Raw genomic sequence first — 16487 nt, forward strand, 5'->3', positions numbered from 1 at the left:
ATTCCACAAGGTGTGTGTGCCCTCTTGGATTTGCACCACTTTTTTTTTCATTTAACATAGTCAGAAAAGTACATCCTCATATCTTATTATGCCCTGCAGTTAACTGCTTAAATTCAATGTTCCGAAAGAAGACAGAGCTCTAATTGACAGTGGTTAAGTGTGAGATTAAGAATTACGAAATAATGACCCATAAAACAATATGCGCATTTTATTTTGCATTGTGTGAAAAGGTCAATTCAATCAAATGTGTTCAGCTATTTCCTTAATTGATGGAAAAGAAAGTTCAAGAAAAAACCAAACCAAAGAGTAACTGAGATATACATCAACATTATGGTTGTGTTCTAAATTGGGTTTATTTGAAGTAATTTGAAGGTTATAATTCAATGATAAATTGAGTGTATGCTTAAAGAATTAATAAGACATTTCAACAAGCACCTGAATCACAGTTTATTTGCAGCACATTTAAAATTGACAGTGATTTTGTAATACATAACAAAGGTCTTTAAGGCAGACGGTTTAGGTTACAGATGAGTCATCTAAGCTCCTTTTGACACTGTATATACTCAATACGTGCTGTATAATGTAGACTAAATACTTGAGAGTTTCCATGGAGTCTCACAGTGATCACATAGTTGCTGTTGAATCTGCACATGTCTCTCTTGGTGTCCACGGGCAGGTGAAAATGCCATTGTGATTGTGGCTGGTGCCAACATGTTGCTGGGCAGTGAGGAGCTGCAGAAAGCTCTTCCAGCCATCAGTCATGCAAAAGTGCTAGTCTGCCAACTGGAGATCAGTCCACAGACATCCTTGCGGGCACTACGCATGGCTCAGGAGAACAAAGGTCAGTGAGTGTCTCTGAACTGTATGTGATGGTGTGTCCACAGCACATGTGCAGGTCCTTCTGAAGCAAGAAAGTTTGTTTTTTTAGGTAAAAATGAAAAAACGTTTGACAAAGTATTATAATCCTACTCTTATATAATACAGAACAGGTGGTTACATTTGTATTCCATTAAATGTGTTTATTTTTACCACCTGTGGTTACTGTGGTCTAGGCTCAATCAGTCCTTAATTTGTCCATAGAAATTATAGGTATTTGTTTACATATATAGTAGAATAGTTAAACTTTTTGATAAAAAGTCATTTTGGGTGGATGATTGACTGACCATGACTAAAAGATACTGTGGAACTCATCTTCTACATCTGTTACACAAACTCTAAACAGCGTCATTAAATATAGTTTTCCTCAGTTTGTGTATTGAAAGACTTGTTAAGCAATTTGAGAGTGATCGCAGATTAAAATTAGTTTTGGTGTTGGGGGTACTCTTTTGTTTACATTCGGAAAGCATTCTGCCTTTTAAGCGATATAAGTGATACTCAAACTAAAGTCTTTCTTTAGAAACACTCTAGGCTTGAAAGGTGGCTATAAAAAGTTTGTTCTGTAAGTGAGAACAGGCCCTGTGGTCAATTTGGATTCATGGTGTTACAATGGGTCCTAATTGTGGCAGAGAGAGAAAATGTGTCCAAAGAAGTATCAAAATATCCATAAAATTTCTCAAACCACTTTTGCAATACTATTAACTTCCCTGCTAGTCATCTGTGTCCTCAGTATGTTCCAAACCCTCATATTTTTGCCAAAATATGAGTATATACACTGCTTCTCTCTTAATCCTCATGCACGACCCCGTTTAACCCGCTCCTCTTTGGCCAGTGGGGCTGATCTGTCTAAGCTCACTGATTAGTTCTCTTGACACTGCACTTTTTATGAACACAATTAAACATATAGGCCTGAATAGGAGTTTTTTGTCACACATTAAATAATGTGAAAGAGAGCCTGATCAAGTAGTAATAACTAGCTGCCCTCACGCTGGTGTTTTCATTACAGAGCATTTCAGTGATGTGCCTGGTAGCCAATCAGTAAAGTACGGTAGGAATGTAGACCAGCAAACAGGATGGAAGGTATATTTTTGGGGAAATTGGAATTCATTTTTATTTTGGAAAACTACCGGAATCCATTCCATTTGGTGTGAATTCAAGCTGACTACAGCTTTGTTATGTTTCCTTCTCACCACCTGTTTTCTGTGAGGAAGGATTAGATCAAAAGATGCAGTTTAGTATCCCACTTTGAATTCAATTCCAGGCAGCATTAAAAACATTACAAATAAAAAATTTATTTCTTAACCAATGAAATGCATTCTTGCTCAATTCAGTACACTTGGGGGTTTTGCTGCTACATCCTCACTTAGTCTGGTGTGACCATTAGTTTATGGTGTCTAATTTTAGCTAGCGATGGGAATATATGTTGTATGTATGTTGCTGTATAACTGACATTACTGAACAAGTTTGTTGACTTGTTGAAAAGTTTGTGACTCTTCTCCACATGTTCTGCTTATATACCACGTTTTCTAATGCCAAAGATATATATCTGTGATAAAACAATGATTTTATCTAGATTTTCTTTCAAAGATAGACTAGCCCTCATGCTGATTTTAAAGCAACTGAGTTAAGAGAATCAAGTCATTGCCCCTTGTGGCCACAGTGGCTGCTGTTCAGGAGAATTTACATAGCCTCACTTTAAACGTGATTTTATGAAACCTGCACATACTTCACGATCACTGAACTTGTCTGTCTTTTATTAATCTATTAATTTATCAATCTATCTTTTTTAAAGTCATACAATGCCATTTTGTAGGATAGAAAAATACAGTAGGGGATGAGAAGATACCTCTAAATCAGTCGTTTGACTTTTCTGTTTGTATTCCACATTTACACTTTCCTACAGTCTTTAGCAAGGCTTCCCACTGACTTGTATCCCTTTATCAAGTGTGAGGAGTGGACAGTTGTAGTATTTTCACGAGTATTTGTTGTGTCCCTGCTACTCTTTATCTAAATCAAGCACCATGTCCTTACACATTTCTAAAAGCCAACAGGATCCTCTTAGTCCTGCATAAACAAAGTCCTATTTTAGACCACCACCCTCCCTCTGTTCCTTCCTTCCCTCCACCTTTTTTTGATAACCAGGTTACTGAAGTAATCATCTTTAACAGCATCCTATTATTAGAATCCCTCCGCGTCATTCGAGACGTCTGGAGAGCCTCTAGCCCCTGCCATCAGGGTCGTTGGTAAACACTCGCTACAGGCTGCCAGAACAAAAGAGTCGCAGCCATAACCGTGTTCCAGATGGGATACCCAGATGGCCTCGCCAAGCACCACCCTCTTTCCCCAAGCCCCCCTCCTCGCCTTGTCGACCACGGGAATAGGCCTAGCATGGCGTGCCAAGAGGGAGGCAAGGCAAGCAAAGATGCTTGGCAAAGATGCCACCTCAACATTGCTCCACCAAAGCATTGCATAAATGGAGTTCTCTGGAGAGAATGGGTGTTAATGGGTTTGGCGGCGAAGATTTAATGACGCAGGGGTGAAGCACCACTCAAATTACGCAAATGTCACCATTGAGCCACACGTACTGTGGATGCCAGCTCTCAGTAACACTTGTCAAGATAACCTATCAAGAAGAGTTTTTTCCTCTTGCATGTTATTATTTGAGAAGAAAGCATACACTACCGGTCAAAAGTTTTAGAACACTTCGATTTCTCCAGCTGTTGTTTAAATATACATAATTCTACTGAATTATGTAAATAATTTCATAAACACAAACACTGAGATACTTCTCAGTGTTTATGAAATTAAAGCATAGAACAAATAAACAATTGGAGATTTTAAAAATAAGGAATCATGGAATCTTCTTGTTGAACTGAATTTAATCTAAATTTTTGACTCATCCAGCTGTCGAACACACTTGTAGTTTGCTTTGCTTTCACCTTCTTTCCAGTTCATCCCAAACCAGCTCCACAGGGTTTAAGTCTGGAGACTGTGCTGGTCTTCCATGATTTGAAGTCACCATGTAGTCCTTTTTCTTCTAATGTTTAGCGTCATTGTCTTGCTGTAGGATGAAGCCCTAACCAACCAGTCTGTCTTCCTTTGTTACTTGCTATTTTCTCACTGTTCTGATAGCAATATACAGTAGTACTCCCTGCAGCACAGTATTGTCCTAGTAATGCATCGGAGGGTGTAGTAACACAGTTTGTTCTAACACTGCCTTTGTATAGACAGGGTTTTTTAAGTAATTAAAAAAGGTTGGGGCATCTGTAGGAATGTTTGCATTAACTTTCAAGGCTTCACTTACTTACATTGTTTTCTATGAAATTTTAATGATTGGTCAGTTTTTGACAACCAAACTTTTTTTTTTTTTTTTTTTTAACCTTGGGCAGTTTACTGCTTACCTTTGTGCCATTTAAGGTTATTCACTGTTTAAATTTCAATAAAGAACCATTTAATATAAAGACGTAAGGTGAATTAAATTAATTTTAAGGAAATTTTAGGAGTTGTGTAGTTTGACTCGTTCTTTCTTGTTCCGTTTTTACCCTGTCTTCCTCCCCCTCTTCCTTGTCTGAGCAAGAAGCCGCTTTTATATTTCTCCCCAGATGCAATTAGAGCCTCTTAAAGCCCTTTCACATACTCAATGATGACTCATTTCTTTTGTGTGTGTGTGTGTGTGTGTGTGTGTGTGTGTGTGTGTGTGTGTGTGTGTGTGTGTGTGTGTGTGTGTGTGTGTGTGCTTGTAAGCGCGTGTGAGTGATCTCGGTCTTACTCCGTTTTCCCTCTGCTATTGTTTTCCATCTACCTTTCCTCTTAAATTGACCACAGCAACAACCTACTTTCTGGACTGTTCTGGCTGCAGAAGTGCGACCAGACTTTGAACCTCCTAGTAAAAAAGCCCAGAGTCATGACACACACACGCACACACACTCAGCCAGACGTGACTCAGTATGCGTACATCACAGTATTACCACATCTGTCCCAGCAGCTGTGAGAGTGTGTATCTGTGTGTGTGCTGCAGTGTATTTGTGTGGTTTCACTAACACCTGGAGACCAAAACAAAGCAACCGGACACCAGGACACAGGTTAATTTGACGTCTACAGTAGTACATTGGTTCAAAGAGGCAGATTCCTTCATGCATCAGTATATTTGGGGTTTCACACAAGCTGCTCTTGTGTGCATATTGATAAGTTTCCATCCTCAGCAGTTTTATTGCATGTACACTTCATGAGCACTGGGTCTATCAAGTTGACATCCGCACTAAAGTCACATGCTTGACGCAAACACTTTGGTCACACCACAGATGGTAGCTAAGACAGCAGATAGTGAAAGTCAGCATCAGACTTCCTACCAGTTCCTTCCATGACTACAAATAATAATATGATTATTGACAATAATCTGAGTAAGACAACAGCATGAGTAAGCCTTTTACATGATTCATTGATACTTTCTCTATTTGTCCTTTTTAGATGACATACAGTATGTGGTTAGTGCTTCATTTGATGTTGTGACTGATTGTTGTCTTTTAATGCCAGTGAATTACTCCAAATAAGTTACTCCAATCAACAGCATAACCAAGCTTAATCGGCATAGTGTTTATGTCTGTCCAATTGTTGTGCTTATTTGCCGTCACGTTTGGTATGCATGTGTGTTTCCTCAGAACACAGAAAAATGTGACAAGGGAGAGGAGGAAAGATTGACGAATGCTCTTACTCTAAGCTGAAGAGAGTTGTAAAAGTGAGTGGTAGAAAATGCATTACTTCTGGAGTGAATAAACAGATTTTTATATTGATGCATTATATTGATGCGAGATTCAAGATGTCAATAATATAATATGTAAATAAATATAATCTATATAAAATTAATAATTTTTCAGGCCACAGTAAAGCAAGGCAGAACAAAACAGGTGCTGAAACAGGTGCTGAAAGTCTCTGTTTAGTTGGGTATATTAATGGTTTAAAACTCTGACATGTTTTGACCTCTTCCATTCCAGATTCAAGATTTCAATAATATAATATGTAAATAAATATAATCTATATAAAATTAATAATTTTTCAGGCCACAGTAAAGCAAGGCAGAACAAAACAGGTGCTGAAAGTCTCTGTTTAGTTGGGTATATTAATGGTTTAAAACTCTGACATGTTTTGACCTCTTCCATTAGGGCAGAGATAAATACAAGCATAATGATATGAGTATAATTACACTTTTACACCAGAGGTTTCTTCATTTGTTCAATCAGACTCAGATACACTAAGGCATCAAATTTGAAAATACAATAAATGCTTTTAATGTACTTTTTTTTTTATTGGACTGCCTAAAAGTGTCTGGAAAATGTTTCTTTTCTGTGAATGCTTTTTGGATTTTGAAGAGCACCCTAGAGGACATGGCTAGTATTACTCTGTATTTTTCTTATTGCCAACAAATTCCACGAAAATACCAAAACCAACAAAGAATTGATCTAAATAACAAGTGCCATAGAGCTCCATCGTCACTATTAAGAACACATCAGTTAGCCACACTGTTGAGCTGGATGACATAGTCCTTCATTACCATGAACACACACACAGTAGTTTACTTTGAGTCAGTCCTACGTACACTGTCCTGCTGCTGAAAATACTCATTACTGCACTAAATGTGTATTGATCTGCCAGCTAATAGTTTCTAAAAACTCCAGTGCCCAGCTTTTTAAGGAAATTACTGAGCCTGTTTTTAAAATGAAATTATATGATGAGGTTTACAAAGCAGTCTCATCTCAGGGTCCATTTAGCTGTTCTGGAGGGTATCAAAGAGTCCTAATGAGCAGATTGAGTCCTCAATTGCCATGGAACTGTAGATGTTCAAAGTTTTTAGGATTCTAGGCATCTCTAGGACTTCTTGTGTATGTTGTTATAAAAGTATACATCACTTAGATACTGAATATACAAGTTTATATGTGCGACTAATTTTTAAAGATTTACTTCTTCAGTAGGACCTAATGGGTTTGTATCTGAATGCCACAGTCAGAGTAGGGAAGTAACAAAGACTCAAAGACATTTTGTTTTTGTATTGTCATGGCTTTTGTTGACACTAGCAAAAAAATAGAATAATGCCAGCCTTATTCTATAAGGATTCCTGAACTCACCGCATATGAAACTGAGTGAGCACTTGGCCTCTGCACTCTTTTTGTCTTCGGAGTTCAAAATAGTAAGTGCAATTTGGTAGTATGCTGTTAAACACTTGATATCAATATCTTAATTTACACTGAGACCTTAAGCAGCTTATAGAGGTGTGAGTGTTGGTAGTCTCATTGGCAGTGAAACCTCTGAACTAACATAAAACGTATTGTTGTCTGATTAGTAAGCAAATAGAAACGTATCACACTGTTGTTCATAAAGTTTCGTCATCCTTTAAGTAGTGAAGATAGCAAGAAATACAAGAATATGAAGCATTTAAAACTGTTTTTAGTGGAAGATAAGATATTGAGCAGATACAGAGGGCTAAAGAAAGGTTAAGGAGAAGACAGAGATGCTTTCCTTTATGCAAAATTGAGGCATCGCATTTCAGAGATGTCGCACTAGTCTAAGGGAACTGAAATGATGGATCAATTCAGTTAACAGAGAGAGAGAGAGAGAGAAAACAGTTGGAAAGAGCGCAATGTCACTTTTTTGTGACATGACTTTTGCTCATGTGAGTGTACATATAGTACAGTATGAGTGTTTGTTAAAAAAGAGAGACATTATTTCCACTTTTACTTGCAAGCAGCCCAGTATCCACCTCAAAGCGCCAGGTGGCCATAGCCCGGCACAAACCCACGCAGCTGCTCTCTCATGTGCCCACGCAAACACACACACACACACAGCAACTAGGCACACACTTTTGCACAACAGACTTTGATGTCACCCATGCTGAACATATATTTCACTCACACACACACACACAGAAACATACAAAAAACGCACTTTCATGAGGCTTTATTTTGTACACAGAGATATCAGAATTAATCGCTTCGTCAAGCTGGGCTTATCCTCACACATACACAGAAATCATGGTATTAGATGCATTAATGCTCTATGCTCATGAATATGCATAAGACAGTGATGTGCAACACGTACAGAGGATTACTTATGACAAACACTCTTGCTCTCTCTCACTCTCTCCCTCTCTTGCACTCCTTAACACACAAAGAAAGGGTCACAACTCATCTCACCCACACACTGACACACATATATAGGGTTATGTACCTCATGTTTTATCTTTTTCACACACACAGTCCAGGAACTGCAGGGGTTACAGTGTACTACAAAAAGCTACAGGCTGTGAGGCCGTTTCCACTAGCCTTTTTTTTTCTGTAGTGTTCTTTTGCGGGGAGTGCTAATTTAATCGTTTAAAACGTATCTTTTTTATAGAAGCTTATCCAATTGAGCTTTGCCTGCGAGAGCAATCCCTAGCAATAGCCCACTAACCTTTGTTCCCATTGCAAGTTTAATTAAGGTAATGCCAGACCTTGACAGTGAAGCTTAGCAAATGGGAAAGAAACATAACACAACTGTAAAAGGTGATACTGAGGGACATTTACAAAATTGTATAGTTTGAAAAAGCAAGCTGGCAACTATAACTGGGTTTATTATTGATATCAATTATATTTTTTTAACTCTTGTTAATGACTGCATGTTATACTGAGTGCCCTGTTGATTACAATGATGGAATGAAGACACTGTGGTCAATAAAATAGATTACAGCCTGGTTTCTTGTTACAGTAAAGACAATATTCAACCCAGCGCCGGCCATTCCTGACTTGGATCCAGAATTCTACAGAGTCTCTGATGTGTTTTCCTGTAATGAGTCTGAGGTGATGAATCACACACGCACACACACAGCTCACACTGTTTATCACAGCAGCATTTATGCATCCTCACACAATACCTCTGCCTTTGTCACACATGCACACACCCACATTTACAAGGGAGCAAAGGGGAAACTGAATCCTGTCCTACACAACAAAATTGTGGATATTTAATTGACCAGCTTTCCTTTTCTCGTACCTATACAGTTTGCACTGATAACGGTGGCAGATTTACCATCAAAGTTCTTGGGAATTTTTGTAACAATGGGTTTTCAATTTGATACAGAGATACACAAAATCAGGCTCCTCATTTTTAGCCACAACTGTTAATTTTGCTGTCTTAAATTACAACTTTTGCTGTCAGATTTCATCTCCAACTGACTTTTTAATGTTTCCAGCTGACTCATTTTAAAACAAAAGCCTTGGTAAAGGGTCCTTAGAAATAAACTTGATGGCTACATACATGATATTTTGCTAAAAGACTGAGGCTAAAGCTGCATGTGTCAGGCAACAAGTCAGCATCCTCACCAGGTGATGATCCATGTAAAAGACATGGAAATAACGAAACAACAGTGTTCTTTTCATTGAAGCATAACGCTAGTTAGTTCTAGTATTATGAGAAGAAAAATGTAAGGTCAGGCTGTTAATTCATTCTAACACAACCCTGCTTATCTTGCTTGTTCATATTTTCAGACAGTTTCACTTTTAACATTAGAGAACAGAGTTTTTAGGATGAGGACTAAACCATATGTTTGGGGAAAAGTAAAGCTATCTGAGGTAACATTTGCTGAGGTTGTTGGAGTGTAAACTTTCCCAAATCCAATGAAGAACCGGAAAGACCTGATAGGTCAATTAACTCCTGTTTCTAAAATCAACAGATGCTGCAGTTAAAATGTGTCCAATCCCCACTTTTTAACACTGGAAGACTTGTTGTGCAGCCCTGAGGCAGATACTGCGAAAAATATTTCTTCTCTTGTTTTCTGTTAAAGATCAGAGGTTTGAGATGTTATGCGCGGCCACACATACACACACCTCTTCACAGTGATTCACCTCTACCTCCTAGGTCATGACCACCACTGGCACAGCAATAATCCCCCCGTAGCCTTTAGCCATACATGTAAACCCGCTGGTATGAAGAGGGGAATAAGTATCTCTCCACCCTTTTACGGTAAATTACTGGTGTCATGACACCTTGTGTCTTAACTGTCAGGTGACGACAGATAATTAACGGGGGGCAGGATTAGATGGGAATCGTAGTAAAAACAACAGGGCAGATGTGCTCTTTGGCTGAGTCAGCCTCCCCCTCGGGGATAAAGTAGATGTGAGTTTGCCTGGGAGCCTCTATTTGATGTGGTGATGCAGGGCGGAGAGACACTGTAGCCAGGTGTGGGGACATGAAAGGGAGAGTTAACTAAAATGCAACATGTCTTCTCTTTTTTTTTTAACAGTGTCAAGTCATGGAGTTACAGTCATCTTATACATTATGTAGTAAGCAGGCGTGGAGAGGGCACTAATATATCCCACTTAGGGACATATATTGGTTCTCTGATTGAAATTTGAAGCAGAAGTAACTTTTTTTTTTAAATAAATCTGCAATACATAAATAAAATAAAATGTATTGCAAGTAAAAGGAACTGAGTGAAAAGGCATTTTTAGATTTAATGCAGTTGAAAAATCAAGAGTCACTGCTTCATAAAAAAAACAAAGAACTTTTATTATCAGTGCTACATGATTAAAAATAAGACCAAAATGTATTGAAAGCACTCTTTTTTTCTTCCTTTCATATGTCTTTTTCCCCTTTACACTGTATTATTTTAAGTTTGTTCAACTTAGGAACTCCCTTGCTGCCTTAAAAATGTGAGTCAACTGAACTTAGGTTAAATACTGGGTTCACCTTTGTATGAGATTTGAAAATGTAAAACTAACTGAGTTCAATTAATTTTATTGAATAGGTTAATTAAACGCAAGATTTTAAGTTGAACTGTTTAGTCACATGGGCAGTAAGTTCTTCGTTTGACATGAAGAACTTGTAACTGCAGCTGTTGAAGCCATTTTGTACCAGAATCAGAACAAAGACAACATATTAGGCTTCTTCCAGTGACTATGTTGAATTCTAGGTGTATGGGGGTAAGGACTGAATTCAATACTAACTTTCATCGTGGTTAGCATTTCTTTTATTATTATGAAAAGAAACAACCATGACTTAACTTTGCATGCATTAAAGACACAGTAAGTTTATATCATGTCTGTTTTCTTCAAACTACAAAATATAAGAGTCTCTGGAGAGTTTTAAGTCTCAAAAAAATACATGCTGGGAAGTCTGTTAATATGCTAGTTTTGTTTGTTTAAAAACTTAATTTAATGAGTTTAGTGAACTCCAGCAATTCATTCATTAAACTCATCATTTCAAGTCAGAAGACCTTTAGTTAGAACAACTCATGTTTATAAGTCCTAAAGTGGTCTGAAAATTGGTCTAAAACAAGATATTCTAAGTTGAATTAATTTGAAATTACAGTATACTTGTTATATATGTAAAGGGATTATACTGTATGTATGTACATTTTCTTTACTATGAAGTTTGACAGTGTTCATTCATTTAGTTTTTACATAAGAAATAAGTGAGCCAGATGTTGCAGAAGACAATATCATGTTAACACATGATATTGTCTTCTGCAACATTGAAGCAGGTGCTATTAGAATTGACTTGTCTGTGCGATTGTTTGACCCAGAGGAAGTCTAGTGTAAGGTTGATATGTATTGGTCTTGTTTTTATGTAGCCATAATTTACAGTAAGTAATTTAGTACTTGTACTCTAACAAAGCCCAGTGCCTTGATTTTTTTTGCACATAATTACTGTTCCTGTGAAAAGGCTCTTAAAATGGTTTTTGAACTGTAGTTCAGCAATTGACTTCTTATTTACTAAAAAAGCTACAATGATTTTTAAAATTAAAGTTGCATAAGTGGGGTAGTGAAGTAGGTGGAGCCAGTGGTTTGCGCAAGTACTTTTCTCCCCACTGTAAATGTAAAGGTTTACTCATAACTCTACTATCAGTATTACTTAACACAGTGGCCTCCTGGATAATTTATTACAGGATCATGATATGGTCATCAGTTCCAGTATAATATTAAGATATACTTCTGAAAAATATTAATATATTTTTCTTGTTACATACTTTTTGGTGACTGGCACTAAATATTACTGTACTTATGAGCCTCATCAGCTAATGTGAGGTCACCAGCCAGAGGCACAACACAGTTACAACTTATCTTATTCATATTGCTACATCATTGAAGTAGTTTGCAAACTCTTTATGTTTTTGATCATATTTTAGATATGATTATATGCTTTGTGACTGGATCTTTTGTTGTTGCAATGCTCTCTGGAACTCTAATTTGAGTTTTCATCTCTTGTAAAACTCTTTATGTACAAGGCTGTGTACCTTTTGAATCTCTTTACATTTTCTTATGTTTTAATGGAGTTTCACATTGTTTTTACAGATGATTCAGCCAGAAGAGTGTCTTGTTCATGCATTTTAGAAATATTTTAACTATAACATGAAAAAAAAAATGTTATTCAGTCCACTTTCCTACTCAATCTATGATTTAATGCTAATAAAGACCTGAAAACATTTGTAATCAGTAAATGTATGCCAAGATATTATAGCAATATATAAACCTTTGGTCAAGAGATACTTATGCAGAAACCACCTAATAAGAAAAAGCCTCTAAAAGTACCAATATAAAATAAAGTTACTGATTTACAGGAACAAGAGTCAGACATCCTATCAGTGACAAGAAATGCTTTAAAAAGAACTTTGAAAAGAACTTCAGATCTAAGCACTGTGCAAAGCAAAACTGAAAGCTCTCTGTCAAAAATATAAATATACAAAATTACTGTTTATTTCCACCCTTTAGCCATATGCCAATGTATAAACATATACATTCTTGCAAATAGACCTACCATGTCAACAGCTTTACACTGCATATGCTTTAGATAATAGGTGCTCATAATAGGTGTGTGTGTGTGTGCTTAGACTTCTATCTGTGTGAGGTCCAGGACTTATATACCTTACAGAGTTAGGACACTATGGGAAAATGAAGACATTTTTGCCAGTCCTCACTTTCTGGCACAACTTCAAATGGCTGTTTGAGGGTCTTGGTTGTAGAATTCAGGTTAGAATTAGGTTTAGGTTAGATAAGGGTTGGGGTTAGGCATTTAGTTGCGATGTTAGGGTTAGGGTAAGCGCTAGGGAATACATTAAGTCAATGAGTGTCCTCATAAAGATAGAAGTGTGTGTGTGTGGGTGTGTGTGTGTGTGTGTGTGTGGGGGGGGGGGTGATACGCAGACAGAAAGAGAGACATAATTCAGCTTTCTCATATTCTTGTACACAGAGGGAGGTAGATTGATTTGCCCTGGTGTGAAGCTGATGACTAACAAACCAGCTCTTTTTCTCTTTTGGAATCCAACAGCACTGGCGTGGCTGCAGGCTCTAAAAGCAAAGATACACTCTGCGGTTTATTTTTGAACTGTCCAAGGTCATTGTTCACTTTGACAGATCACAAAAGTTGGGGGGATCGTATCCTCAAACCCTATTCAACACTAGTGTCAGCCGTGTCTTGACCCTCTCATGTGGGGTTATAGCTGGCACACATTCTGTACAGGTGTGTGTATGTGTGTGGTCTCACTGTACCATGCTCAGGCTCAGGGGTAAGGGTGGGTGATGGGGGGTCTTAAGGATGACAAAGTGCAGGCACTCTTTGATCGTCATCCCACATACTACACTGAAATGCTTTATAGTGAGTGATCACTTGATTCCTGTTAGTCCTATTACAGGGTTTTTTTAACACTTCAATTTTTTTCTCAAAATATGTTGCATAAAACAAGTAAGATAAGTAATAAGTCATTCATTATTTAATTTATATCAGGCAATTTTTTAATGTGTAAGTATTATTTCATTTTTTATTTAGTGTAATACAGCGATAAAATGCAGTTTTTTTGTGATAGACAAATCCGAGAAGACAAGTGAGTAACAAGCAAAACACAAGTGTACATTCAGTGTCCATGTCAGTGTACATTAAGACACAGGAAACAAAAGTAAGAAAAAAACACAACATTCATTACATTAACAGAAGTAAAAATAGATGTTCTACCACATATTGAGTGTGTGGGGTTGTGTCTGTCACTCCATAGTATATGTGGAGGTGTGTAAGGGTTGAGAGAGGGGAGAGTTACAGAAAAAATATAAATGGTCCGATAGGAAAACTAATACATCAGTTTTTTTTTTTTACAATTGCTTTGCCTCAATTTTCAGAACAGTTTCAATTTGCATAACTTTTAACACAAAATGCTTTACTCCAAATTTTGGCCTCCAAAATGTCACAGAGCACATAAAATGAAAACTTCTGAAGCAAATTAAGTGATACTTCAGCCAGTAACTTTATCAGAGAATCACAACAGTTTATATTTTCATCACTAAATTTAAATAGTTCTTACATTTTAAAATAAAATGGTCATTATCAAATTATGGTTTCATACATTAATTCTCATCAAAAGAGGCTGCAGTGGTAATTTCCTCACAATTATACAACAAAGGCAATATGTATCAAATATAACAAAGTCTATATTTTAAATGATGTACAGTAAGACTGACTTTTGAAAATTTTCATTTTAATTATAGGGCTTTACATTACAGTAAGTCCTTGATTCATGCAAGACAAAAGGATGATTGTCAGTGTACTTCTTGCGTCAGTTTGCCTTTTATCTCCTGTGTCTAAGAAAAAGTTTGATTCCATTCAAGCACCAGCACTTAGATATTCACATTATTAAGTTGACTGTATACATCTAAAATATATTAAGCCCCATTATGCTGTATTAGTGAAAAGCATATAACATTGAACCACAATTTACACTACTCTGACAGACACTTGATACATTGTAACATTTTGACAATGATCAAAAGGAAAGAAATAGTGTTGCTTTTTCCTTTTTTCCCTTTCCGCTGTATGATGTCTGGCAGTGTTGGTGAAGTAGTTAGAAATTACTGTATGTTGCAATACTGCTCACCAGGGAAATTTTGGTAAAATAAGGGGAAATGCTTGCTAACAAATATTGCATTAATTGTGTGTTCAGAAAGTTCAGGGACATTTATTCTTAGTAATAAACGCTGAAACTTCTGCTACTACAAGCTGCCTATGTTCTTTGGACTGAGCATATGTTTTGCACTTAGTATGTAAAGACAGCATTTTGTGTTTAAAGGTAAGATGCAGCAAGTTATTTTAGGTCTTTGGATTAACAGTCTTGCACACGGAAACTTTGTGTGAAAACTGAATGAGTAAAATACAAAAATAAAATTTGAAAAATAATAAACCCTTAATTAACCACACGTAATAGGAAGTAAAGTCAGTCAGTAAAAACTGACATGAATAATAAAAATATTTAAACATAAGTATCAAAACAGTATGCAATTCTATGTAATCTCACAAAGATTTTTGTCACATTAATGGTATATAACTTCATCATCAAAATACAGAGAAATTGGTATTTCTCAAAGGATTTTCTCTAAAGCCTCAGTCATGCTTCAAAGTAAACTTTCCATGCAATGGCCTCTCAACTCCAGAAAATAATTTTGTGTGGATCTTTATGAGGGGTGCCAATTACTCTGGAGAGAACCGCTGTGGTTCTGACTTTCCTTGAAGTCCCTCAAAAATCAGCTGTACAGTCCTGCTTCGTCACTGTTTAGTCATTTTGGAGCCAGATGAACCAGCATAGTTAGAGGATCTACTCTTTGAAAATGTTTGGCCCACAGACTGCTCACAAATCCAGCAAATCCTTAACAGACTTAATGTGTTTTCTGAGTCTCTCTGATCACGGTGAGTGTGTACTTGTGTATACAGTTCTGGTATGAGTCAGCTTATACCAGAACTGTTAATACAAAACAGTAAACTATAGCAAGTAAGCAACAGACTTGTAATAGGTTACTAATTAGGGATCATTAGAGAATAAATGGTTGTGATGTACTAAACTGTCTTCAAAAAACTATTAGTTTTGACAAAACTCATGTCATTGCTTTGATATCATGCATGTTTCACGCAGTCCTTGGTACTGGGTTTTTGCCTTGGGGAATTTCCATAATGCTGTTCCTTATTTATCCACCCAGTATCCCACACCAGTGCTGGTTTTGCTCTATCTTTAATTTTAATTCCTAACCTCTGATTAACTTGGCTCCCTGACCGAGAAAAGAAAACAAACACTGGTTTAAAAGAAAATGTCAAAGAAACAGTGTGCCGTTATCATCTTATGCTAAATAATATGAATCTTTAAATGAACAGTGTGTTGTGTATATGATTATACATTACATTCCCAGTTTCTTACCCCTGCACTTCTGATGCTGTCTCCATAAAGGCTGAGCTGCTGACTGGTTCCTCTGTAACTACTGTGGAGGAAGCACATCGGGCCGGTCAGGAGCTGCTGAAGCGAGGCTGTGGGTCGGTTATAATCACTTTGGGACCTCAAGGCTGTGTGGTGCTCAAGGCACAGGAGTCAACCCCAAAACATGTTCCAACTACCGCGGTCACAGCACTTGACACTACGGTAAGCATGACACATACTGTGTATTGCTTATGCATTTACAGTACAGTCCCTCTCTCGTGCTGTTTCATTGTGTGACTAAATGCCTGCAAAACTAATAGCATTCCTATCAACCTCAGTTGTACTTACTTTCTAAATAGTAAATGTTATTGATTTTAATGTCAGCATTTTGGCATTGTCAGTGTGGGCATGTTAGCATGGT

The 16487-nt window shown here is 37.1% G+C and overlaps 1 protein-coding gene across 4 annotated transcripts in view; it reads left to right on the forward strand.

Annotated features, from left to right (window-relative positions):
* Positions 1 to 16487, forward strand: part of rbks (ribokinase) — a 39995-nt gene that overhangs the window by 13390 nt on the left and 10118 nt on the right. For all 4 annotated transcript variants that reach the window (XM_040136499.1, XM_040136498.1, XM_040136500.1 and 1 more), the window contains exons 6-8: positions 677 to 841; positions 8611 to 8702; positions 16100 to 16288. In XM_040136499.1, the coding sequence (XP_039992433.1) occupies positions 677 to 841; positions 8611 to 8702; positions 16100 to 16288 (446 nt within the window). The remainder of the gene's footprint in view (positions 1 to 676; positions 842 to 8610; positions 8703 to 16099; positions 16289 to 16487) is intronic.

This window comes from Xiphias gladius, chromosome 10 (assembly GCF_016859285.1).
Source record: "Xiphias gladius isolate SHS-SW01 ecotype Sanya breed wild chromosome 10, ASM1685928v1, whole genome shotgun sequence".
NCBI lineage: Eukaryota > Metazoa > Chordata > Actinopteri > Istiophoriformes > Xiphiidae > Xiphias > Xiphias gladius.